This window comes from Bremia lactucae, linkage group LG1 (genome assembly GCF_004359215.1).
Source record: "Bremia lactucae strain SF5 linkage group LG1, whole genome shotgun sequence".
NCBI classification, from domain to species: Eukaryota; Oomycota; class Peronosporomycetes; order Peronosporales; family Peronosporaceae; genus Bremia; species Bremia lactucae.
The window spans coordinates 5,242,624-5,267,715 of record NC_090610.1 but is presented as its reverse complement, the minus strand read 5'-3'; the positions used below and the strand labels follow the sequence as shown (position 1 = coordinate 5,267,715).

General features: G+C 46.6%; 3 protein-coding genes across 3 annotated transcripts; 1 reads left to right on the top strand and 2 right to left on the bottom strand.

Annotated features, from left to right (window-relative positions):
* Positions 1-15,098: 15,098 nt before the first annotated feature.
* CCR75_000580 (uncharacterized protein) lies at positions 15,099-15,344 on the bottom strand (the record flags this gene model as incomplete). Its single annotated transcript, XM_067958687.1, has 1 exon — positions 15,099-15,344. The coding sequence occupies one exon, from the start codon at positions 15,342-15,344 to the stop codon at positions 15,099-15,101; it is 246 nt and encodes an 81-aa protein (XP_067822617.1).
* Positions 15,345-19,630: 4,286 nt separating this feature from the next.
* CCR75_000581 (uncharacterized protein) lies at positions 19,631-19,999 on the bottom strand (the record flags this gene model as incomplete). The annotated part of the gene is made up of 1 exon (XM_067958688.1): positions 19,631-19,999. One exon carries the CDS (start codon positions 19,997-19,999, stop codon positions 19,631-19,633), a length of 369 nt encoding a protein of 122 aa, XP_067822618.1.
* A 3,150-nt stretch (positions 20,000-23,149) lies between these two features.
* Positions 23,150-24,988, top strand: CCR75_000582 (uncharacterized protein; the record flags this gene model as incomplete). Its single annotated transcript, XM_067958689.1, has 1 exon — positions 23,150-24,988. The coding sequence occupies one exon, from the start codon at positions 23,150-23,152 to the stop codon at positions 24,986-24,988; it is 1,839 nt and encodes a 612-aa protein (XP_067822615.1).
* Positions 24,989-25,092: the final 104 nt, after the last annotated feature.

Here is a 25,092-nt window from a genome sequence, read left to right as displayed (position 1 = left end):
AGATCGACTGGAGAGTCGATCGTGGAGGATCTTGCTGTGGTTGTGCAACCATACCCCCACCAAGATAAGGGAATAAGTCTCGCAATACTTGTCGTCAACGCTAGAGCCGAAACGAATTTTACGTGACCTGCCTAGTGAAAAGTCAAGGAGATCTGCGTGCTTGTCACAGATGACGTGTATGCGCCGATATTCGGTCGGCAAAAGTAAAATAAATCCGGAGACCGAGCGAGTTTTCAGCAGCTCATCGATGGACGAAAGTGCTTTCGATGAGAAAACTCGGGTTAAATGTGTTACGTCTTAATCTTGGTGTTAGAATTTGGTCGAATTTAAGGATGTATTCCATGATTCGAAGATCGACTGATACCAGGTTCGAAATGCTGTGCATCAAGCATTGGTCACTGCCTTGTGAGCAAGTATTAACGATCGGCAAGTTCTTTGCCGATCGATTAGCAGCAGGCCATGTGAGAAGTCAACTTGCCACATAGCTTTTCAACCGTCTGTTTTCTACGGCAACAGAGATTGGCGGATTGTGCATTCGTCCAGTACAATGAGTGCTGCAACGTAACCGGCTCAAATGCCGAAACCGTGGAAGGACGTAAGCATTCTAATATGTCAATGAGTACCATCGTTTGGCTCAAATGCCGATACCGAGAAAAGACGTTAGCATTGATGGAATGTCAAACATAACCGTCCTTTCACTCAGAGATCTGATGGACCTGTTCTGTCGATCCGTAGTACAATCCGTTCACAGCAATAAGCACCCCAAGTGTTTTTCTACAGCGAGTGGCTACTGAAGTCAAAAGGCTACGTAATGCTCCACGTTCAACTGATGTGAAACTAATCTGTTGATCGATGCGAGATTTGGCTCCGAGCTATTTTGATGATGGGTTCGTTTATTGTCGAGCTGTTAACGGAAAGCCGGGCGCTAAAGTACATCGTATCAGCATCCGATGATTGACTACAGCATAACTTGTACGTCGACCCCGAGAAGTGTATATCGCCGCAGAATACCACTTCTTGGATGGATCGCGGGCAGATACGGTGTATGCCCTTATACCAAAATAATTAGGCGACGACAGATTGGCCAGTGCCAGCCGATGAAAAGGGACTTTGTTAGTTCCTCGGCGTAGCAGCGCACTTACATAAGAACTCGCGCAACTCTGCTGAAATGACAGTACATATATCTTGTTTACTCAAGCAAAAAAATAAGGTGGTCATGAAACGCTAATTGTCAGAGTTATTCGAAAGGTATCGAGCAGTGCTTGATGCAATCACCTATCTTGGCGATTGCAGATCAAAACAGACCATGTCATGTGGTCTGTGACCCCAGCAATTTTGTGATTGGCTATGTGTTGTTCCAATAAGACACTTACGGCGCAAAGAGCGTCGTCTGCTATCAATCGCGTCGGCTACAACTAGCCAAGCATAATTATTTAGTGCATGCACGGAACACCTTGCCATGAAATATGCACTGGCAAAGTTTCGAGTCTATCTCCCTGGAGATAGACCATGCGACTTTTCACACGACCGTAAACAGTCCACAACTCTCGCAAAGAATGGCGAATGGTTGGCTTGCTTCGCAATGTATAACTTCTTCATGAAATGTTAAGCCCGAACGACTGAACGTCGTCGCTGATGCGCTTTTGCGATGGCCTGATTGAGCCGGCTGCGTCAACCAACGGTGATAATACACCCACTATTGCAGTACTGGTTTTATAAGTTCCGTCGTCAACATTACGTGACGACGTTTTCAGTAGACAAGGCCCTTAAAAATATGCTGGATCGCCTTGGAAACAACATCCATCTTAACAATCCTTAAATGAATTGTCGACATTGTATTAATTCTCATCAGATCGGTCCACAGCACGCAGTAATTTATTGTATTATACAGCCATTGTCAGCAGACATGCGTTTGCGCATCACGTATGAGTACCAATTAGTGGGCATTGTGACGTGAGAAGATTTACCTCATCCCAAATCGCGATTAATTGGCCTCGTCAAGTTGAGTTCATGCGTAGTACACACGTGCGTACGAGTGAAATCTAGTCGTTCATTTCGTTCTCCTTTACAACCTGTACCTGTTCTGACAGTCCGTATCAGATTTCGTCGTCGAGTTTCCCGATGACGCTCACGAAATAATGTATTTGTAGATCATTTCAGCAAGATTGTACATCTTGTTGCAGTATGAGAGTTGACCACAGTCAAAGGCTATGCTCTGTCTTTATCGATACGACATTTCGACTCCATGGGATACCCCGTGAACTGGTTTCGGATTGAGATTCTCGGTTCACGGCGGAGGTTTGCCAATCTGCGTTCCGTTCACTCAGAACACGATTAATATGGTCAGCATATGAGTATCCTAAAACAGGTTGTCAGACAGAACTTGCATGTCGTATCCTCGAATAAGAACTTTGAGGATACGTCCATTCGTTTACGAGTTGGAGTAAGGCTTTGCCGATGGCAGAATTTGCCATCAACAACTCCATGATGCATCAATAAAGCATACACCGTTCTTCATGAATGACTTACGCCATCCACGCATACCAAATTGTAAAGCGTAACTCTAGTTCAAAGGGGAGGGGATCGCTCGAGCAAAGACTGATCCGGCTCTGGCTCATCACGCATTGACTAAACATTCAATGCGAAGGCTACCGATGTTGATCTGATTAATATGGAAGAAAACAAACTACGCAGTAGCAATGAGAATGTCTCGCAGTGCGAACCCGGTGCACTGAAAACAAAAAAAATCGAGTCAGCAGGTGGATTCCTGCTGGCTCGAGAAGCATTGGTTCGTCGCGTTCAGGATTACGTTGCTGATGCGGTGGATCGACATAAGCGAAACGCTGCAAAATGAAAAAGTTTATTATTTTTAAATTTAAGGTTGATGGTTACGCCTGTGAGGACCCCAAGGGAATGTGTACCCAAGCCCGACGAATTTGATGTCGAAGCCTCTGTAATGCCCATTATAAGCATACTAGCGGTCGTTTGGCCTAGAATTGACGTTCGTCGGAGTAAGTAGCCAGTACTGATGATCATACGAATACGTGCACATATTGTGACTTGCAAAGTGAGACGACGCATGAAAGCAGCACTATCAAGTGCTGCATCTGTAATAAATTCGCATGAATGCTTTAAGACGATAAGTCGAAGGAAATATCAGTTTTCTATGAAATGCGCAATATTGATACAGGAAATATAGCAGTCGCGTGCGTCTAAGCATTATGGCGCATTTGGCATCTTGGCATCGACGACGGAGGGCACACGATCCACCGTACTACTCTTCAATCACGTTTTAGTATTAATGAAACACCCAGTGTTCCGTGTCTCAGAAAGACGGCATTATTCGCCGCATATGCGCTGATGCTTCAAACTTAAGGATCTAAAATTGCCGACTTTCAGTAGCCCTCGGTACTGGGCGTAGAGAACTACACTCATGAGCGTAGTGACCTAACTTTTCACAGCGATTGCATTTCTGCAGTCGCTTATTGTTCGAAAAGCGAGGTTTCTTGCTTTCAACATTCCATAGGTTCTGGACCTCCAAGCTCTTGTCGTCTCGGAAGACGATACGATGACGAGTTATCTTGAGTCTGTCTCAAGCTAAAGTCCTCCAGTTTCGCAACAGATATTGCTTCTTCAAGCGTATCCAGTTCCAAGTGGAACAGCCTTAAGACCTTGCATGAATACCATAATCAACGTATGTTCATGAACTTAGTTGTTCGTGTTACACTCGCTAAGAGTCGTATGTGCTGGGCATAAGCGTGAATATCGCGCTTGCCTTGCTTGAGTTTCAGAAGCTCTGATCGAGCTCTGAACTCATCCCTAGGCGGTCAAACATCTTTTTGAGCCGGTCTTTAAAAGCCTTTAGCGACCCAAAGACATATGGGTCGCGCAACTCAGGCTTAGTGCCCAACTTTTGGCACGACCTGCCAAATTTGATTGAGCAAATGCGACTTTCATTTGCTCGTCGACAATATGACGAGCCCTTATGGCATATTCCAATTCGACAAACCATCTAAAGAGGGAGTCTTCTTCGACTTCCTATAATTAGAGATGTCAATCTTTAAGGTTTCGGGACGACGCGTGTGCGTCAACCCACGTACAGAGGTCTGTACCTGTTGTAACCTCAACAGTTCTGCCTGTTGAGAGCCTTGTTGGTCAAGCAAGGCTACCTTTTCCTTCGCCTCGTCAAGTTCATGTTGCATGAACTTGGCGATGGTTGATTGGGAGGCATCTCTGTTTAAATTGGACAGCATGGCCAGGATGGCACCATTCCCTACGGTCGAACTCATTCGTTCGATCGCACTCATTCGTTCGATGGCACTCCTTCTATGTCACTTAGAATAGAGTAGCTTCACGCGAAACGTGATGCGTATTTCCATAATTATCTAACATGTCCATGTTAGATGATAGAACTGTGGTCCTTGGACGGACTACAAGGGCTACCAGGTGTAACGGGGCACTTCCGACTTGTACTGCTTCAGTACAAGTCCACTTCGCACTGCTTCAGTGCGAGTGGTTTTCACGTCACTTCCGTAGACTTGTACGTGCAGAGGAAGACTCTCCTTAAAACACTTGCCTTAAAGAGGGTTAAAAGTAAACATTTTTATATATAATTAAATTCTTCTGTTTCTATTATTTAATACCAGCTTAATTATAATACTAATACAAAACATGTCATAAAGTCTTATATGTCTTTCTCTTTCCGCGTGTCCAGTGCTGTATGGACCGCGGAGCAAGTAGATATAATGGCCTATATCTACCAATGGATTAGCATTCCGAATATACTATGTAAAGTAATACTCTCCAAGTATTATCTACCTTTTAAATAATAAATTAATCTACAACCTTTAAGTGTTAATCTCATGTAACGATACACCCCGTTACAGAGACGAGCTCATCGGCAGAAACTGCCTGTAAATTAATATGACCTGACTTTATTTGAGTTATTTGGCCAAACTACGTAAAAGCAGCGGCACGGAAGGATGGCGCATTGTGTTAACAAAAGCGGCGTGCAGCCTGGTAGGACACACACATTTTGTTGATGGCAATTTTCATCAACCTAAGGACCGAATGCCAAAAAGGCAACGGTCGCGGGTCCGACATTGTTGAGAAATCGCATCAGCGACGCGGACCGTCAAAAAACGGTCGGGGTCAGTAGGGGCGCAACGCCCTTCTGATCCAGCAACCTCAATAGAATTTTCAAATCTCTTGACTAAAGTTGCTCCAGACACACAGTCATTATCTGGCTCTGCACCTGGCGATAAGGTATTTCTCATCACCTTGAAGTTAAAAGTGACAAATGATTTGTCACTATGTAGACTGTGAGGCGTCGAATAACTTCATTCTTCGCCAGTTGCTAGAGGGTCGTTGTGCTGAGGATAAGCGTGAAGGACATGCTTGCTTTGCGATAAATCCAGGAGCTCGGCTCGATCCCTGATGGGTGTGAAGCTTGAGCCCTAAAGCCCAACATTTGGCACGTCCAGCCAAGTTGCACATGCCGATTTTCAATTTCGTCGCATCATCCTCGATGAGCCTCGATGGCATCGTCATGTTTGACAAATCATCTCAACAACGAGTTCCATTCGACTGCCTCAAACTTAAGTTTTTTATCTTAAGGCTTTCGGGTCGACGCTCCTGCGTGAATCCGGCGGCAGCATGTGGTTACTGCTGTCTTAACAGTTTCACCTGTTGAGCACCTTGTTCTCTTGAAAGCTCTGCCTGTTCATAGACTTGCTGGTAAATTGAGGTTACTTATTGAGGTCCGCGTCGAGTTCATGTTGAATGAATTTGGCTATAGCCGCATGTTAATCGTCTCTTAGTAGAGCGAACAACATTGCGTAACGGCTGGCCCGTCTACGGTCGAACTCGCGGTCAAGCATATAAACTTATACGCTTGACCGCGTTTCATTTGAGGTCACCCAGATGATTAACCTCTCACGCGTAGTGTGTAATCCTTCACACACGGCGTGAAAGTTTTTCTCTTCATCCAACAAAACCATGTCGGATGGTACCTACGTGATCGTTACCAGCTGTAACGGGGTATCTTTCGCTAGTATTGCTTCAGTACTAGCCGACCTACACTGATAATAGTAAAGGTAGGTGCCTCCGACTACTTCACGTACACGGCGTGCGGAGGAAGATTTTAAAGTTGCTAAGAATTTTAGCAACTAAAGAACAAGACTTAGAAGGCTTAGCACAGGAAGAAAAAAATGATAATAAATAGGATTATGCTCTTACGTATTGCAAGCTTCTTAGGTGACTAAATATATTAGTTTAAGAATGTTTTTGGCTCGTTGCTCATTGTCTATTCGCCCGTCTTGCAGCGATTAGCGGGGTTCGTTTAAACTCAAATCGAATAATGAGCACGACTGTCGCAGTGCTGCTACACTATCACCGTAAACGGTAATATTGAAAATGATAAGTAAAATTACTTTAAGATAATAATTTTAGGGAATTACTAAATCGACACAGGCAGCCAATGCTGTGCGTCCATGGGAAAGTTCGCGTCGCATTGTTGTTCTTTCGTTGTATATGCTCCGGTAGTTGGCAGGAATGCTTGGGTCTTGCTATATGGCAGATAAGACAGTTGCTAATCTGGTGCCTGCTGTAATGAGTCGTCGCACATTATCCCTAGTTTTAGCTAGTAACCTTCTGGCGGTTGCAAGGGAAGAAACTTTCTGGGCAGAAAGATGGTTGTGAGTTGGGTCACTGACTGTCATAACGCATTGATCCCCAGATGATTTGGTTTTCCGTGCATAGATTTTAAATTGGCTGTTGTAGAGGCGCGTTTATGGTCTTCGGTCGTTAGTTGTTCTTCTGTCCTGGTGAACACCACATAACGCATTTCAACTAGCACTTGGTAGAGCCAGTAACGCGTCTTTCAGAAACAGAATATCTATGCAAATGGGCGTGGGATTAAACATCTTTGATATGTTCTTCCAAGGATGAAAGTTGGCGCTTAGGAGAAGGTAGCAGGTTAGGAGGAAGAAGAGCCGGGCAGGCTAGATGATCTTCTACTGGAGGAGGGGTGTTTTTAAGTGAGGAGGGGGTAAAATTATGAAACAAGGGGTGTTTTGCAGTGTGGCGGTTCAAACTGAAGCGAGGGGCGACTTTTCACACTTGCCCCCCACTGTGGCAGGTCAGGTGCTTAGGGGGAAGTGCGTCATTTAGCGCTGATTATGAGATACATTGTCCGATCCGAAAGTGGATATTAGCCAATCAACAGCTAGCACGTGTAAAAAGGCGCACTTCGGTTAAGGGTCCGTTGTTGTGGTATATTTACTTTATGGTAAAGTACCCTTCTTTCCTATTTAAAATAGTGAATCACCAAAATCCCATCCGGGTAGATTATGGGTAACGCATGTGGTCGGCGCCAGATTATATATCTGGCGGCCGAAAATCTATTTGATTCTAGCTAGGGTAAGGTTTTAAGATTTCAATAAATAAAAAGTCTAGTTTTCCTTTTGATCTTTAAGCGTCTAGTGCCTTCCTAAGGATTCGCATTGATCTGTAAGAGATAGAAGCATTTCTAAGGTATAAACTCTCGCGCACTAGTTGCCACTTGATTACACGAAACCCTAAATCTCTGAATTTGGATTCACTAAGCTCTAGGAGCGTGTACAACTCACTAATTTGTTGAACCTAAAAGTTCTATAGAACTAAGTGACTCTCTGAGTTTATTAATCTTCCTCTAACTTAAGGAGCGAGGTAGCTCCGTTACACCTGGTAGCACTCGTAGTCAATCTACGTATGCGCCTTTATAAGACTAAGCCTCTGCTGAAATGCTCTTTTTCAAATCTTTCAGAGGCGAAACGCTCTGCGCTTTGAAAAGCTCAAAATCTTGTTTGGGCTAGGACACATTGAGTTCATCATGTCCCAGGAACCAAAAGATTATGGATCCAAGGTTTAAAGCCTTATGAAATACTAATCCTCTCTAATGGGACAGGTCCTGGACCACTTAGCGCCATCTATACCGACTCGGTATATATCTATACCTGATCCGCAGCCTAAGGCTCGCCCTCTTGTTTTCAGTGTCAAGACATTTAAGGATAAAAAGGAAGAAACCCTCCCTTTTTTGGATTAAGTATATGGAGATGTGCCTTGTTCTTGAAAGAACGACAAAAAGTGACCATGGCCATTCCAAGCTCGGGGGTAGAGCCCTGAAATGGGCACTCTCGTGCAGCACATGTATTAACGACGCTTTTCCACATCGGATTCGCAAAAACAGCAACATACTAGCATGTTTGCACCGCCTGAGCAGGATTCTCGTATGCGATCACGGCTCATAGCGACTCGTCAGGGTAAACGAACGCTAGGGACGGCCAAGAGTTGAGAACTCTCATTGCCGCTAGATCAAGATCCGGTGCAAGAAGAAATTGAAGTAACCGTCTTTATGGAGGGTAGATCAAGATCCGGTGCAAGAAGCAATTGAAGTAACCGTCTTTATGGAGGGTCTCAATGGGCGTTGCCCGGGGGAATTATTCCGATCTCAGCCTGTTACTTTCGAATAGGCAGTTGCCATAGCAGCGCTACGCGCTGTGTTCAACTTTAAGTCTGCACGCCTGTTTACCGAATAAGCTCTTCGAGCACATCAACATCGTCTAATGGACCGAAACCCATGGATCTAAGCCTCGTTGAGGAGGAAGAAGAATCCGTTCAAGCTGTGGAATAACATTAAACATTCGCAGAAGTTATGTGTGCGGAAAATGTGGTAATAACAAGAACGCGCTTTTACCAAGTGTGCTTGGCATTGAGCGACGTCCACGACCGGAGATTCGATGGCTTGTATTGGACTTTACGCTCGTAGTTGGATTAGATTCGTCTGCGGCGGATCGATTGACGAAGCTCAAGCGACCGTGCACTGAAGCGCTTCGCTGGTCGTCGTCACCATCGAGTGCTGGCAAATCTTTTAGCGACTTGATTTGCGTCTCAGTCATCTACAGTATAATTTATAAGTGGGGCAATCTACATCCAACAAAATTGAGTACATTAAACGTGACGACGTAACCCGACGCCACTTACAGGGCACGAAACACTAGCCTCCCAACACTACACTAATTGTTTATTTGAATAAGTTAGTTTGCATGTTAACTATTTTCACTATCAGTAAGAGTGGGAATATGTTAATCAACACACATCATGCAACTGATTTATGGTTGGCGGCTCCATGTGAGACAGTACTTTGCTGAGCCACCTTAAAAGCGCTTAATCTTCAGTGTGGCGACGTCAGCTGGTGTTGTTGCGCTTTCTTGGCACGTCACGATGGCGTATGTGACGTATTCATCCTCGTGCCAACTCATAATGAAGGCGACGGGATTCTCGATTGGGATGTGTCTTGATAACCCAATTTTTTTGGCGATGTATCAAAGCGACAGACCTGGCTCTTGGCTGGCAGTGGAGCTCAAGTCTTATGGAGTAAAATGGAGAATGAATATATTGAGTAGGAGTGTTAACATGGTAGGCTAGGCTGGTACAAATCAAAAGGGAAATAGTCTGGGGCAATCGTCTTCTGGCGCAATCATCTTGTTCTCGCAGTTCATCTAGGAACCACTCATGTAAAGAAACACTTGCGCTCAGCGTGTCTCCTACGCAACGCGCAAAAACCTCGTAAGAGCAACAATCCCGGCTTATACCATAAGTCTGGTACACAGATCCTGGTGGTGTAGTGATCCGCCACTCACTTCAGGACCGGGATGTCTTGGGTCCGATATTCGGGACCGACAATTCCTCCAAAGCATAATCTGATGTGGTCTTTAGAAATACGAAAGTGACCAATCATCAATTGAAGGGCAAGTCCGGTGTGTTCCACCAGAAATCTGGTACGGTTCGGGAAAACGTCGATACCCAGTAGGTGCGGGGCGCCCTACTGGGGAAGACCTTGGTTCTGTTGAACCTCTAGTAGGTGAGAAAAAAATAGGAAATAGCACAAATTAGCTCGGTGCACAATGGCACGGGGCGTGAGTTCAAGCCTGGCTTGTTGTCGCTCAGACGACTGTGAAGGGCTTTGATAAGCCATGGTCAATTCTAATTGAGTTACGGGCGTCTTGCAGTTTTGGTCGACGTCTTTCCCTTAAAGGGATTCAGCAGTATGCTGAGGCGCTTAACGCGCATGGAAAGGATATAATCACTGTTTGGTTAGCGACTTGGACTCGTGCTACTGTTCCTAAAGTTTCGTTGAAGTTAGGTATTAAGGTTCTGGATTTTGACAGTGTGGAACGCTGTCTTGTCCTTGTTTTAGATTCGAGATATGATCTCATCCTTGGTATGTCGTGGCTTGTACACTATGAGCCATGGATCGATTGGAGGTCTTAGACCTTAGGCGCAACGCGCAATGTTCCTAGCAAAGTTTTGGAGAGTCATGAATCCACCTTTGCTAGGCAACAAAAGCGCTACTGGCGCGAATCACTGACCGAATCAGTCAGTCTTTCTGACATTGGAATGTCTGATTTACCTAACACTAATTTTGAAAACACTAATTCTGAGCCCGACTCGTGTAGTCGGTAAACATGATCCAGTAACAAGAGAGAAAAGGGGGTGGAACGGTACGTACTTCGTCGAGTGACACTCGTTGTAATAACGATTCATTGAATGCTGAAGTAATTGTAGGCCCAAGGCCAAGTCATCAAGGGTGTAATTTTCTTAAGACTCAAGGAGTGGCACGTCTAAATTCACGGAGTATGGTCGGCCGATGTGACACCATACTGGGTCTCAGTCGTGACACTATTGGCAGGTTGCCAGGGCATTCCGGTCAGACCTTTCTAATGCACGTGAAGTGACAAGTAAACGGTCACTGGACAAGGAACTTGAGCTACATAACTCATCTTCGGATGTTGGATTGGACACCAGATCTGTTACAGAGCAGATAAAGGTAGCGAAACCTTGGAAGCTAGGGTGATAGGTTTCCGTCCTATAAGAGGAGTATTGTCTTGACAGCGAGACAGCGCAGACGCGAAGCGTCAGTAACGTAACAAAGTTATACTAGCGAGTATTTGCTTACGCTTGCTAATGGTGTGACTAAGAACATCGAGGGGGAAGTTAGCCTTGAGGCAATCCCTTCGCTACGTGCTCTCTTAAAGCTAGACGATTGTCTGTTGATGAGCTCCATCGAGCCTTAAAGGCTGATGACTTATCTGAGATGGTGGTCATTCGACCAGATATTGAGTTTAACTCATCATCGCTTCTGGACGAAGCTGTCCTGGAGAACAAAAAGTGGCACTTAGTGCGCGGAGTGGATCATCGATTCCTTAAAGATCCCACGGACCCATTCTTTTCCTTAGTTAAGGAATTTCAAGATTTGGTGTGGTCAACCCACCATCTGTTTCACCTCCGGCTCGAGGTGTCCGCCATAAAATTCACTTGGTTCCAAGAATTAAATACTGTGTTTCTCGACGTGGCCTCTACCTATGGAACTGTGTGACGTCATTGACGATTTTCTCCGTGCTAAGCACGAGGCTGGGATGGTACGTAAGAGTAAATATCCTCATTCTAAACCGACATTTGTGTCAAAAAGCCTAATGGCAAATGACGCATTGTACACGCTTACAAAAAGCTTAATGCTGCCACTATACCCACACAGACCCCCCCTTTCTAAAAAGGATTTACTTCAGAGCAATATGGTGAGATGCACGATGTGCAGTGCACTTGACTTAGTCGATGACTATTATCAGCTGCTCATGAGATCTAGTGATATTCCGCATACAGCGGTTAGCACCCCAAGCGGTATGTTGTGGGAGTGGCTTGTAATGCCACAACGCTTTCCAATACCCCGGCTACTTTTGCCGTCTAGTGACGCAACTGTTCTGTCCGCACCAAGGTTATGCACATACTTCTTTTGATGACATATTAGTCCAGAGCGGAACAGTTGGTCGGATGTGGAGGGACCACATAAACCATTTGCGCGCAGTGCTCGAGTGCATGCACACAAGTAAGTTGTATGCCGTTGCCTCTAAATGCCCTTTTGGGACAGCAAAAATTCTTTTTCAGGGTGCTTCATTGAAAAGCGAGGCCTTAGAGCGGATCCCGCTAAGTAAAAAGCCATAATCGATTGGCCGTGTCCTAAGAACCAAAAGGATTTACATAAGTGGTTGGGCCTCGCCAAATACTTGCACAAAATATAGCGAGAATAACGCTGGTATGGCTAGGCCATTATCCAGTTTCTTAAAAAAAGTATACGGATTGGTGCAGGACTATCACCGAGAATGATGTTTTTATAGCACTTAAGTATAGTCTTATCCATGCCCCGGTTTTGGCTCTGCCAAATCCAAATTGGTCTCTTAGCGTCGTTTGTGAGGCCTCGGATTTTGCTATCGGCAGTGCTCTGTTACAAACAGATAAGATGGGCGCGAACATGATTTTGCGTTCGGGTGTAGATAGCTTAAAGCTACGGAAAAGAACTACCCAGTTCAAGACAAATAGTTACTTGCAATGAAGTATGCTCTTGTTAAATTCAGAGTTCATCTGCTTGGCTTTAAGCCGTTTGTCATATATATAGAGCCCCAACTATCACTGAGGATGGCTTTCATTTTCCGCCGAATACAATTTCGAGGCGAAATAAAAGCCTGCCAAGAAGAATGCTTTAGCTGTTGCGTTATCACGCAGACGGAATTCTGAGCTTTCTCATTTAAAGACTTCAACATCACTTATTACTGCATTAATCCGGCCAAGTATGAACAGTGTGTAGCTCTGCTACGAGCTCTCAAGAGCACTAAGTCGGACATCAAATTGTCGGCACGTTTGCCTGCGAGGTTACATCGATTTTCTATCAGTAACGACCTGTTGCTTTATTGCACGGATACTGCGGATACTCCACGCATCATTGTTCTTCACGATGAAGATTCAAAGCATCAATCCTCTATGAGGCACATTATGCCGTACTTGGTGGTCATCTCGGTAGAGAAAAGACCTACGGCTCCGTAAGCCAGATTTTTTGGTAGCCCAAGCGTTACAAATGGGTAAGCGCATACGTTCGCACATGCAAACTTGCCAGAGGGTTATACCTCGGCTCGTGCCGGTGCGCGACTGGCCAGTCTGTCCGTACCCACAGGGTGTTGGGAGTCCATGAGTATGTATTTTGTGTTTGGCCTACCACACCTCCCGCTAAATTACATATGAGAACCGAATAGCCACACCTCTTAATCAACTTTCTCTGCACTTATGAAAGTAGCGTAATAATAGCAACTTGTTGAAAACGAGAATATACATCGAGAACCTTTATGCAGGCCTTTTTAGCTTCAGTAGCTCGAAAGGTCTGCCAAAAGACTTCGCAATATATGCGTACTTTTATGTCAAATCGCAAGAATCTTTTTACCAAAGAAATTACGAACAAAAGCCGACAAAAACTGAAACATGAAGAAATTGTGACTCATGGCGGGTACAGAAAAGAGCACTAAAATTCGCCTATCTAAGGCACCTCCGCAAAAGTTCGTAGAAGTAAAGTAAATTAATTTTATCCTTAGCTTGACCTCCAAAGACAAACTAACATGCATGCCCTTATCGCTTATTTTCAGCTCAACTTATCCCTCGCTGCTCGGTAAGCTGCTCTTTCTTTTCGCTCTAGTTATGACTTGCCAATCAACTGCGGGTGCGCTTGGCCTTTTCTCACCTGTTCATAACCGAACACTTAACATCACCAAACGAAAACACGGTTTCTGCTGTGCAGTCATAACTCTAATGTAGATAATAAGGGTGTGTGGCTATAGAGAATTCCTAACTTAATTAGAGGGTGTGGTGTTCCAAAGTCCAAAAGGCAATGTAAAGACGATTCTAAGGAATAACTGTTGAGTTTTGGATGCAGTGGAATGACCCATACAGTGAAAGTATTTTTTTTGACGTTTTTTTCAATACAGACGGAGAGGGTGTGTGGCTATACCAAAAGGGACGTGTGTCTATACTGTCTCCCTTAATATATTAATACATTTTCACTTTTTGTATCCTAAAGCCAACCTTTAATAACTAAGACTACTTAGCTACCTGTAATCTTTCTCTGACTCAAGGAGCGAGGTAGCTTCGCTACATCACGTCAGATGGTGCGTCGATTTAGTAATTTGAGAGCGTCAATTTAGGAGGAGGAATAGATCGTCAATTTACATATTTTATGTGCAAGATTTCTGAAATGTCCTGACCCAGGATCTGAGCGCTGGTGGACTCGGTGGCTGATCGTGGCTGTCCCATTGACAGATCGGGGACCATCTGGGTTCCTGATCCAGTAATTGAATGCAGGCGTTATGTATGACTCCATCAGTGACCGATTCTCCATGACGACAATCCCTTTAGCGATCGCCTGGAGTTGACACATACTTGCGTTCCAAAAAACTGCTGTACTCTCTTGAAGCGATGGTGTGTCTTCTCTGTATACTTCTGCCGTCCTAACTTTCCAAATCTGAGTCTGGAAGCCTGTGGCTAGATATCTTTTTCCAGACTTATTCTGCATGGATGACGTCGTCCTAAAATCGTACCTCAAGAAGCTGCTGTCGGTGTTTGGGAATCACTGTGATACGGCGCACGCTTGGTAGGATTGCTGGGATCACTTTGTCGTGGACGTTTTTCCTGTCCAATGACTGACGAGTAGAGTCCGCTTTGCTTGATCCTGTAAACAGCTCCAGAAAGATGTTAATTTGCTTCCGGCGTGCCAGCACAGTCTAGTGTCTGTCGGCAAATATTGTTGATTTGGCTGTCGGCATGGTGAAGGTTGAGCTGTCTTGATGCTGCCGATAAACTGTCCAGACCTGGTAAGCTGTTAATCCATGACTGTGGTCCCATAGCAGCGCGGGTGTTTGGTTTGCCACTGCTTGCTGCCACGGATCTTTAGCGACTTTGGCTGCGAGTCGTTCTGTGACTATTCGTAAGGGTCTCGCAAGCTCCTTCTTGCTCTCACTGAATGCCTGACGCCCTTTGACTGCCTAATTTGGTATTTGCTGTAAATTCCGGTACATTCCAGGGGAAATGGTGGAGCTGGGGATGCGCTTCAAGATCACTCCTTCCGTTTTCAAACCTTTTACTATCCGTTGCTGATCCTGATCCTTAGCTGTCTGTAGGTCAGGAATCGGCCCTTGAGATTTCCAATGTACCCCATCTGCTTCTTGACGCAGAGTCACCCTGTCTTATTGTACGTTCGATTCCTGCCGTGGCGTGCCTTCAACGTGCCCGTCCCCCGGAAAAGCCCACTCAAAATCTTTGACAAAGCATGGCGCGTGCCGCAGTGCGAGTTCCGGCTTCATATCCATAGTGGATCCGATCGAAAGTGACGGTGATGATAAGAGCAGAGCTGTCGCCCAGCTTTGGAGCTTCCGCGGCGAGTGCCGGCTGTTGTTGTTGGTTCCTGCTGGTACCTGAAATGTAAATTCCATGGCTCCTGGCCGGTGGATTTTGAGGTCGACTATGGCTCACAAGACGATTCGATTGTACTTTCGACAGTCCCAGCATATCCCCTTTTCCATCGCGGTCCCATGGACTTGCGTGCCATTGAGATGTTGACTAGAATCTGTTAAAAACTGGGAGGCCTTCATCTGGAGCGGTTGGTCTAGCTGGGAAAGGATGGTAAAATGAGAGAACCCATTCGTCTTCCTCCCACCAACTGGCTGCGTTCTTGATGAGGACTTCAAAGTGCTTGTTAAGCCTCCCAGTTAGCGCTTTTTTTGCTCACCTGTTGGTTTGAACCATCCTTCAAGTTCTTGCTGGAGGAGCTGTCCCGGGGAGCGTTTGGCCTGACTTCTCTTGTCGGGTTGTTTGGGCGATAGCCGTCGTCCTGCCGCATTCTCTAGTACTCAGAACGTTCATATATTCCAGACTATATAATAGCTGTCTGGTTTTCGAATCAACCACTTTTGTGCATGTTTTAGCCTCTGGGTCTTTATTGCCACTGCAACGGCTGCCAGGCCGACCCCACCCGCTTTATCATGTGTTACCAAGAGACCAGGATTGATCTTATGTCGCCTTTTCTCCATGGAGGTGGCGAAGGCCCATCGGAAATTCTTGTACATATTGTGTAGTGCTTTCGCCGCCTATGGAGGTAACTCGGATACGGTAGCCGTAAATAGTATTGACGGGAGGACGATGGAACTGAGAACCAGTATCCGGTTGTCGACAATTGTTGTTACTTTTGTCGCCGTTAGGAGTCGTCGTTGGATCTTTGTATGCGATGTGCCCAGATTTTGTTGACTATCTTGCCAGTCCCTACTTCGTAGCCGAGATAGCGTGTCGTGTCTGTCGGTTGTATGACTTCTATTCCTTCGTAGGTCCCTTGAGCGACCGATCTGTTAAGGAAAAGAAGTTTACTCTTAGTGACTTGTACATGTAGCCCTGAGAGGCTGCCGAATCGGCATGCAATCCCCAAAGTCCGTGCCGCTTGATAGGCTCGGTCGAGGAAGACTGTGGAGTTGTCCACAAATGCTGAAAATAGGTGTGTTGATGACGTTGTCCATTGTCGGTCTTGCTTGAGGGTGAGCCGAAGTAATTCCACTACCATTAAGAATAAAAGCGGGGCGAGAGAGCAAGCTTGTCGAATGCCCGAGCGGACCGGAATTGCCTTGGAGCGTTCGCCGTTGACTAGGAAACTTGCTTGTGTCCTCGTGTGCAACCACTCTACTAGCTCCACAAATGAGTCATTGAATCCAGACTGTCTTAGTGCTTCATGTAGAAACTCGCGATCGATTGTATCGTATAATTTCCGAAAGTTTAACAACAGAATGCACCGACTGTCCGCTGCTGATGTTCGGGATCCGTGGTCGCAGTTAACAGCTGGGCCGTCGTCATCATTACCGTTGTCTGCATTCGTCTGCCATTGACGAACCCTTGTTGGGAATCACTGATAGTCCTTAGTAATATGATTTGAACTCGTGCTGCGGGAACTTCGGCAAATATCTTCTAGCTAGTCTGTGATAGCGAGATGGGTCGATAGTCCGTTTCAGCATCTGAGTCTCCGTTTTTTTTCGCAACGGTATGATCGGCACCTCCAGAAAGGATGGCGGCATCGGGGCTTTCTCTAGGAGTTGATTGTAGACAGTGGACAGGGCGGGTAACACAAGCGCCGCGGTGTCCTTATAGAAGTCATTCTGTAGTCCATCTTGCCCAGCCGCCTTATGTCGACTCAATTGGGTCACTGCAGTGACCACTTCCATTTCCGTAGTTAGCTGAAGCAGAAGGGTATTATCGTCCTCGGTTTTCCAGTGCTCCGTTGGTATGGACGTGCACTGTTGAAATCCTCTGATACCCTTGTCCGGTACAGTGCGGTGACATTTCCCCAATATTGTTGCACATTCCGAGGCAAACTTATCTGCTGCTGTCATCGTTCGGGTGAACTGGTTCCCGTAACGTGCACGGGTTTTAGTTACTTTCTGATCACGTTCCCAGTTGGAAACTCGTTTATAGGACCTTCGTAACCATTCTGTTAATCGCCATACCTGATCTCCTTCTCGTACCATTTGTTCGGTCCTGATTTCCTTCATATTTGGCCTCTATCCATAGCCTTCGCGTATTAATCCATCTTGTCTATTTACGAAGTACTTTGTGTCTAACGCGCTTACGCCGTTGGCTCTCTTTTCGTTTGACACTGGTGATACATTTCCTGGATTCCGCTACGTTTGTGTGGCCGGTTCCCGTCCGATTCCCATACTATCCATGTCGTCCAGAAGTTCCTCAAGCACTCGGTCCGCCCTGTCCATCGGATCGGGTGCGATATCCTTGTGGAAGATGACCGTTCTGATTCTTGATTCGGGTCCCGTAAGTGTAATGTGACAACTTGGGATCCGAGTATTGCGGTGGTGCTGTAGCCGACACCCAGAGCGCTTGGGGATCCTTTCCTCAGGAACACGGTCTAACCTACTGGCCGTCTCTTTTGTCCAGCAAGTAAAGCGGTCCACCCGGTCATCGGTTGTCTATTCATCGGTGTGCTAACGCAGTAAGCGTGCATCTGTCAGCTTTTGGGTTCTGTGTAGACGGCCTAATGCCTGGCTATCTGCTCTACTCGCCGTTCTGTCCCCCGTGCGATCTAGTTGCAGACTTTGGACGCTATTGAAGTCCGTCAGCAAAACCATATTCGCCTGAGGAAAGCTCCAGGAGTGCATCCCGGCGTAAAGATCTTCTCGTTCTCCCCTGACATTCATCGCGTAGATATTAAAGATGCTTGTGGCACTCCTATCTGTCTTATGGTCCACATCGGCTTGTTCCAGCTTGTTGTTTTGCTCGTTGCTTCAGGAGTTAACAAAATCGCCACTCCCGCTGAAATGTTGGACCCTGTGCTACAATACAATAGCTGACCAGGTGACGTCTTATTTCACATGCCCCATAACCATCGCCATATCGTTCGGAGTTCCTCTGCCCCCTTAGTGTGTCTCTTAAAGACACCAGGCTAACGGTCGCTCTCGTACATGCGTTCTTCGCCAAGCTGTTATCCACCCTGATCCGGTATCCTTCCTGAACCCGAAAGCATTTTGAGTGATCATCCTCTAGTCCGCTGTTTAGTGAGTTCGTATGATCTCCGTTCTGTTCTGTTGATCTTGTAGTACCCGGTGTGCCCCGAATGCGTCTGCCTCGGTGGTATTGGTACGGTAGAGCTATTGTACAAGCTGATCCTGTAATCTGCCCTTTATTGCTAAGCTGAGCTGCTCCTCTGCTGATTGTAGTCCAGTCGAGAAGAACCTGAGAATTCGCAGCCAGACCACGTAATGCGTCTCATCGTAATACGCCTTTTTATATTCGACGTTGACTCGAAAAAGCTGGATGTGCGCTCGGAAATTTTGCCGACGTTGATGTTGTTCTTAGTCCCCCGTCGGCCATCGCCGCTATCTCGTGATCAAAGAGCTGGGAGCATATTATGTGTTGGCTCAGTCAATTTTTTCTCTTGGGACCACAGAGTGTTAATAGATCGTCCCCACCGCAATCAATCTCCCTCATGTGCTTCCAGTCGTCCGCATTGTCAACAAATGCTGCTATGTGTGCATGACTGTCTCGATGAAGAGTATAGGCTATCCACCTTGCTAACCACTGCCGAGTGTAAGTTTTTAGTGTCAGTTGTAAAAGTTGTTCGAGGCAATTGGTAAGACACTCACATCGGCTTCGGGTGGTCTACTCTATAAATACGGGTTCCTCCAACTATTGCAAAAGCTGACCCGTAAGTCGGAATTGCTTTAAAATCCAGAGGAGGTGCTTATGAGCCTGTCGCGCTACTTGTGTCCATTCTTTGGTGGTACTTCGTACTATCGGGAAGAGACTTCGTTCTGGGTACGGCCACTCAGTTTCCAGCGCAGCCCACGCTTCTACCGAGTCTGTACTCGTCATAAAATCACGTCGTCATCGGACGTTAGTTGCTTCGTAACTTGGTCACTGTTGCTTTTTTTAAGAATCGCGGCGTTGTGCATGTTTCTCACCATACCTCCCGCGTTACTACGGTCGTCAGGGGTCGGTACGTGACCTCGTTTTTTAACTCGCGCTATTTCTCCGACTTCTGATGCTGGTGGCGTTGTTGGGGGCGCTGGGGGTGCTCGCGACTCTGTGGCTGCCCGCCTGGCGGTGCGACTGCTCTTATTGGCTGACCAGGCCACTAATCTGGTTTCAAGTACTTGATCATCCTGCGATGGGCTACTCGGACTATGTACGCTTCCTGCTGATGACTCGCTGTCTTCTGACGCTTGTGCCTCTAGACCACTGAGTCTATCTCGATTGAGTGCTCTGATGTCTTCAAGTCGCTGTTGGGTCTTTCACAGTTGCAGGACAGGCTTTGAGATCTGATACTTTTGCATTGATACTTTTGCATTAGAAGTTTTTCCGCTTTGTCGGACGTCACATCCTCGACATCGAATGTTAAGTTTTGTTGCTCCTGACGCGAAAGTAATGTCGCTGAGAAGGCGACGAAAGTGATAAGATCTCTGTACGTAATGGGGTTTTGAGTCGTGAGTAATCGGTATATTTCCTGTTTCAGAGTATGATCGGCGGAGCCTTCGTCGAGTTTGCTCAACAATTCGTCTGCATTTCCATCCCAGGTTGATGGGTCCCACGGTTCGTCCATCGGCTCATCTGTGTGGTCATTTGGTCTGATGGCGTGTGGTCTGCTGGTCCGTAGGCTTTGTGGTCTACGAGCTCATCTTCTTGAGTTTGCTCTCGTTGTGGCGCGGTTCTCGTTCTCGTCACCCTCATCTTCTAGATCGGGCAGTGTGATTTTCCTTCCTGAATGGATAAATGCGAAATAGTGTCGTGGACCAGAATTGGTGGCCTCTCTGGATGTTCGATTTTTGCTACCGTGACTTCGTCTAACAGGTCCGCAATGGAGAGTCGGTGTTCCGTGGAGGACTTAATGACTATTCGGTTCCTTTTCACTGCGATTGAAGTAAACTTGCGGCAGTTCCATTTGTTGAAAGATGCTCGGGTTCCCGTGTATTGTACCACATAGATATCTCGTTGCAGAAATTGACCGCCATCCCGATAGTATCCCTGCCGCCCTAGGTATCATCATTGACAATTACCGTTCGGTCGGATGAGCTGTTTGTACAGTCCTCGAGGAACCAACGCATCTGAGTGCCTGAGTCTTTTCTGGTCATTCCGATCCATCGCCTGCGGGTGTTAACTAACGCATAAACACGATGGTCGTGAGCCACATGATCCTCGAGGTTGAGAAGACCAGCAAATTGAATGCCTCTTGATGCTGGCCGTCAGTCGTTCTAGCGCACATTTTGGACCGTCTAACGGTGCACCCCTTGATACCTGCACGACTGCCATAACTATAGAGTTTCCAGTTGCTGGCGTGATCACTGCTCGGACTCCGAGTCGATATTCCAGGTCAGAGTTGCTTCTCGGTTCAGAGTCGGATCGTGCTCCTAAGGGCAGCTTAGTCCTCTGGGTTGTATCCATCGCTTGGGCTTGATCCCGGTATGTCCCTCTTTCTTTTCGTTTATGCGTGAGCAGGACATGGCTTTTTGGGTTGCAGTGCTTGTTCGCGTCCTAAGGCGTATCTTTCTTCTCCTTGCCTCTGGGTGCATCTTGAACGGGTATCTTCTTCTCTACTGTCTCGTTCGTGTGGTCCACTAATTTTGGTTGCTTACCTCCTCCTGATCGGGTCCGGTATTCTGCTCCGTTGGTCCTTCGTCCTCGTCTCCTAGAACCTGATATGCGCTTGTGCTGGGTTTACTCTTGTTGATTTTGCCGGCTCATGCGTCCATAAGGTGCGGCCACCCCGCATAGCCGTCTGAATCAAGGATTGACTAGGTTTTGGTTCTGGGTCGGGTTGTACATGACAAAATTTGACTTCCTGTTCGACTGCTGGGGCACTGTGTACCTTGGGCGTCGCAGTTGTCGTAGTACAATGTTCAAGGGTGACTTTGGTTCCTTAGCGGCTCAGCGTTACTGCTGCCTAAGCTGCTGCTTCTGCCTCCTGCTGCAATTTCAGTCTTTGATTGGCTGCTGTTTTGATGTCAGCCAGACTGGAGATTGGCTTTGCTAGGTCTTCTCACTCGCTAATATCACCCTCGTGTGCCTGGACCTACTTGTACTGACTGGTGAGTTTGCGTATAATCCCCTTAAATGCCCACTTAATGATAAGCAGTTCCTTGGTGATCCGTGTTACGAGGTTCGTCCATTATTGGAACGACCCATTGTTGTAAACAAATACTTGTTCGAATAACTTTCAAAAAATGCTTAGTTCCATCCCGTTACCGTCGGAAAACTTAGGCGGGTGACCGTGATGGCATCTCTTTGCTTCGAAATTGCTGCGTATGCTCCCGTGAATAGTTTTTTTTTGCAGTGTTGTCCGCCACGCGTCTACTTGCCCTGTCGTTGTCGAGGCTGCCATGGCTTCTTCGAGTGCTTGAATCATCTTTTCCTCCGTTGTAGCTAACTTATTCCGTTGCACCGTCGTCATGGGTGGCCTGCCCTCTTTAAGTAGGTCTACTTATCGTCTCATCCTCTTCGCTGAGCGCCTCCACTGCGTCCGGCTCCAATTGCTCTCGACGTGCTGGTTCCTCCTGATCCGTCTCGTTGTTCTGGGTGGTCGCCCCTGTCGGGCGATCCGTCACATTCTCCCCTTCGTTGCTGCCTTCTTTCTCCCGGGGGGGGGAATGGCGTCTTCCCGTTATCTCCTTCTGTCCCTCGAGCTCCCTCTTTCTGTTACTGTCGTCTCCATGGTCTGTGGCTGGCGTTTTTCCTCCGTCTGACTGTAATGGGACTAGGCCAAGTCCCTTATTCAGCTCACTAAAAGAGGAGACTGAACCGTGGCGAGGAAACGTTAGAGGGCACTTGCGAGGCTGGAGGTAAAATGACAACTGAATTGAAAAGCTGTTATGGTTCCTGTCGCTACTCCTAATTAGCCTCAAGGGCTCCTAGAGGTTTTACAAGTAAAACCTACACATGCATGAATAAAACCTACGAACTGATATATAAAACCTTGGGTACACTGAGGTTCAACCCATAGGATCTTGAACTTGAAGTTCTGTGGAAAATTCCCTGCGAAGTGACTGGCTCACGCCACTCACTTCAACCGGTAGAGACACGTTGGACGCGTCACCAGTGTAGTTCCCAAGCAGGAACCATCATTCTGTATGAATGTAAACCTTGAACTTCGACTAGGAAGCTTTATACTTGAACTTGAAACTCTCATGTCGACGATGCAGTGTCGCCAGATTTGTTTTTTAGGAAAATGAGGAATGACGATGCGGCGTCATCACTTCATCTAGAGCACAACTGGCTACTTTAGCCCTGGCTCCCATGTCTTACCCTGTAGAGACATGCCTCACTTCCCTCCGTCTCATCTCCGGTGCCCAGCACCTTTGAGATATGTACTATGGTAAGTACTAAGACATGTAATGAGAGGCCCATTACACTGACCCACGTGGGCTGTCCTGCCACCCTTCTCCTCCTGAGGGAGGCAGATGCCCAAGCACCATATTGCTCACTTCCTACGCTGTCTCATTTGGTACCCAAACATTTAATACTCCGCCCTGATCAGTGATCTATTGGGGGTGGGTGCGTCGATTTAGTAGTTCCCTAAGTTTCTTTCCTGTTATTGTTCTCTTATTAGGAAGTAATATTCTATGTAAATGCACACCATTTCAACACTTGCCGACCGGAGAGGTTGTCTTAAGTTGCTGCCGTTTCCACACAATATTGCTTCGTGTCCAAATCACCAAAACATCGAATCGTGCCTTAAGAAGCTCATTTCTCTCATCCCATGTCGTCCTTTGCGTTCCAACGGGCGTCCAAGCGTGTCGTGCTTATAACCGCGGGTGCCATTACCGTATCGGGACTTACAATTGTATCAGCCAAGGAGCCAAAGCGACTTGTAACGCCCATAACATGCGATGACGGTTCGACAATTAGTCCGTACGAAACACCAACGCGAGCTGCGCAGCTTCAGCGCCTGAAAAGGGAGCAATTTGACGTGCTCGTGATTGGTGGTGGCGCCACTGGATCCGGTTGTGCTCTCGACGCGGCAACGCGTGGCCTTAATACGGCAGTGGTTGAGGCTAACGACTTTGCTGCGGGTACATCCGGTCGTTCGACAAAACTCATTCACGGGGGGATTCGCTATCTCGAGACGGCATTTCTTAAATTTGATTATTTGGCCTTAAAGCTTGTTTATGAAGCCCTTGAAGAGCGTGCTTTCTTCCTTTCTGCTGCACCCTATATGAATCGTCCTCTTCCGATCATGATTCCCATTTACAAATGGTGGGAAGTGCCGTACATGTGGGTAGGAGCAAAAGCGTACGACATTGTGGCAGGGAGTCAACGATTCGTACCCCGTAGTTACTATATCAATGCTGAAGAAGCCATGTTTCAATTCCCAATGCTTCGAAAAGAAGGGTTGAAAGGCGCGATTGTGTATTACGATGGCCAAATGAATGACACGCGTATGAACGTATCAATTGCGCTCACAGCAACGCAGAATGGCGCAACAATTGCGAATTATGTCGAAGTCTTGCAATTGCTCAAGGATAAGGATGGAAAAGTGCAAGGTGCGCATGTTCGAGACACTTTAACGGGGGATGAATGGAACATTAAGGCCCATGCTGTCGTAAATGCTACGGGTCCATTTACAGACACGATTCGACAGATGGATGATCCTACAAAAGACAAGATCTGTGTTCCTGCTGCTGGTGTGCATGCAGTGTTGCCGGATCACTTTAGCCCTCATCGCATGGGTCTGATTGTCCCTAAAACCAGCGATGGTCGTGTCTTATTCTTCTTACCATGGGAGAATGGTACACTTGCTGGGACAACGGACTCGCAATCAGACGTCACCATGTTACCATCGCCTACGACAAATGAAGTGGACTTTATTATTGACGAAGCGAATCGCTATCTTGCGAAGAACGTGACACGAAATGATGTCAAGTCGGCTTGGTCTGGTATTCGACCGCTTGTGAAGGATCCACGACATGCAAATGGTTCTACTGCTGCGATCTCGCGAGAGCATGTAGTAGAGGTCTCTGCGTCTAATTTGGTGACGATTGCTGGGGGAAAATGGACAACGTATCGTCGAATGGCGCAAGACGCGATTAATAAACTTGTCGAGACCGTTCCGGAGCTTCAAACTAAAGCGTTTCCTTGTAAAACCAAGGACGTTGGGATCATTGGAGCCGATCGCGTTGGAGAAGTCTGCAACAAAAAGTTTGACAAGATTACAGTCACGTTACGTGAGAAGTATAATCTTGACAAGGACATTGCAGAGCACTTGATGCGGAACTATGGCACACGTGCTCTTCAGGTCGCTGAGATTGAAAAGAGTGGCTTTTTAGATCGCAAACCCAGTGATCATCCGCGTCGTTTGCATCCAAAGTATCCGTATCTCGAAGCAGAGGTGGTGTTTGCGGTGCGACAAGAGTACGCACTGAAGGCTACGGATGTCTTGGGTCGCCGAATGCGATTAGCTTTCATTGATAGCAAGGTAAGTACCGAGTTAATTCCGCGGGTGGTGCATATGATGGGCGAGCTGCTTGGATGGTCAAAAGCCCGTCGGGAACAAGAGGTGGTTGAGTGCAAAGAGTATTTGAAAACGATGCACAATTAAAGGTTTGGAGGCAGTGAGGCAGCGTATGCCTCACTGTAAAAGAAGTGCATTTTTCATTGTTTCGATGGTAATTTTTGCAATTTTTACTCAAAAACCAAATTTTA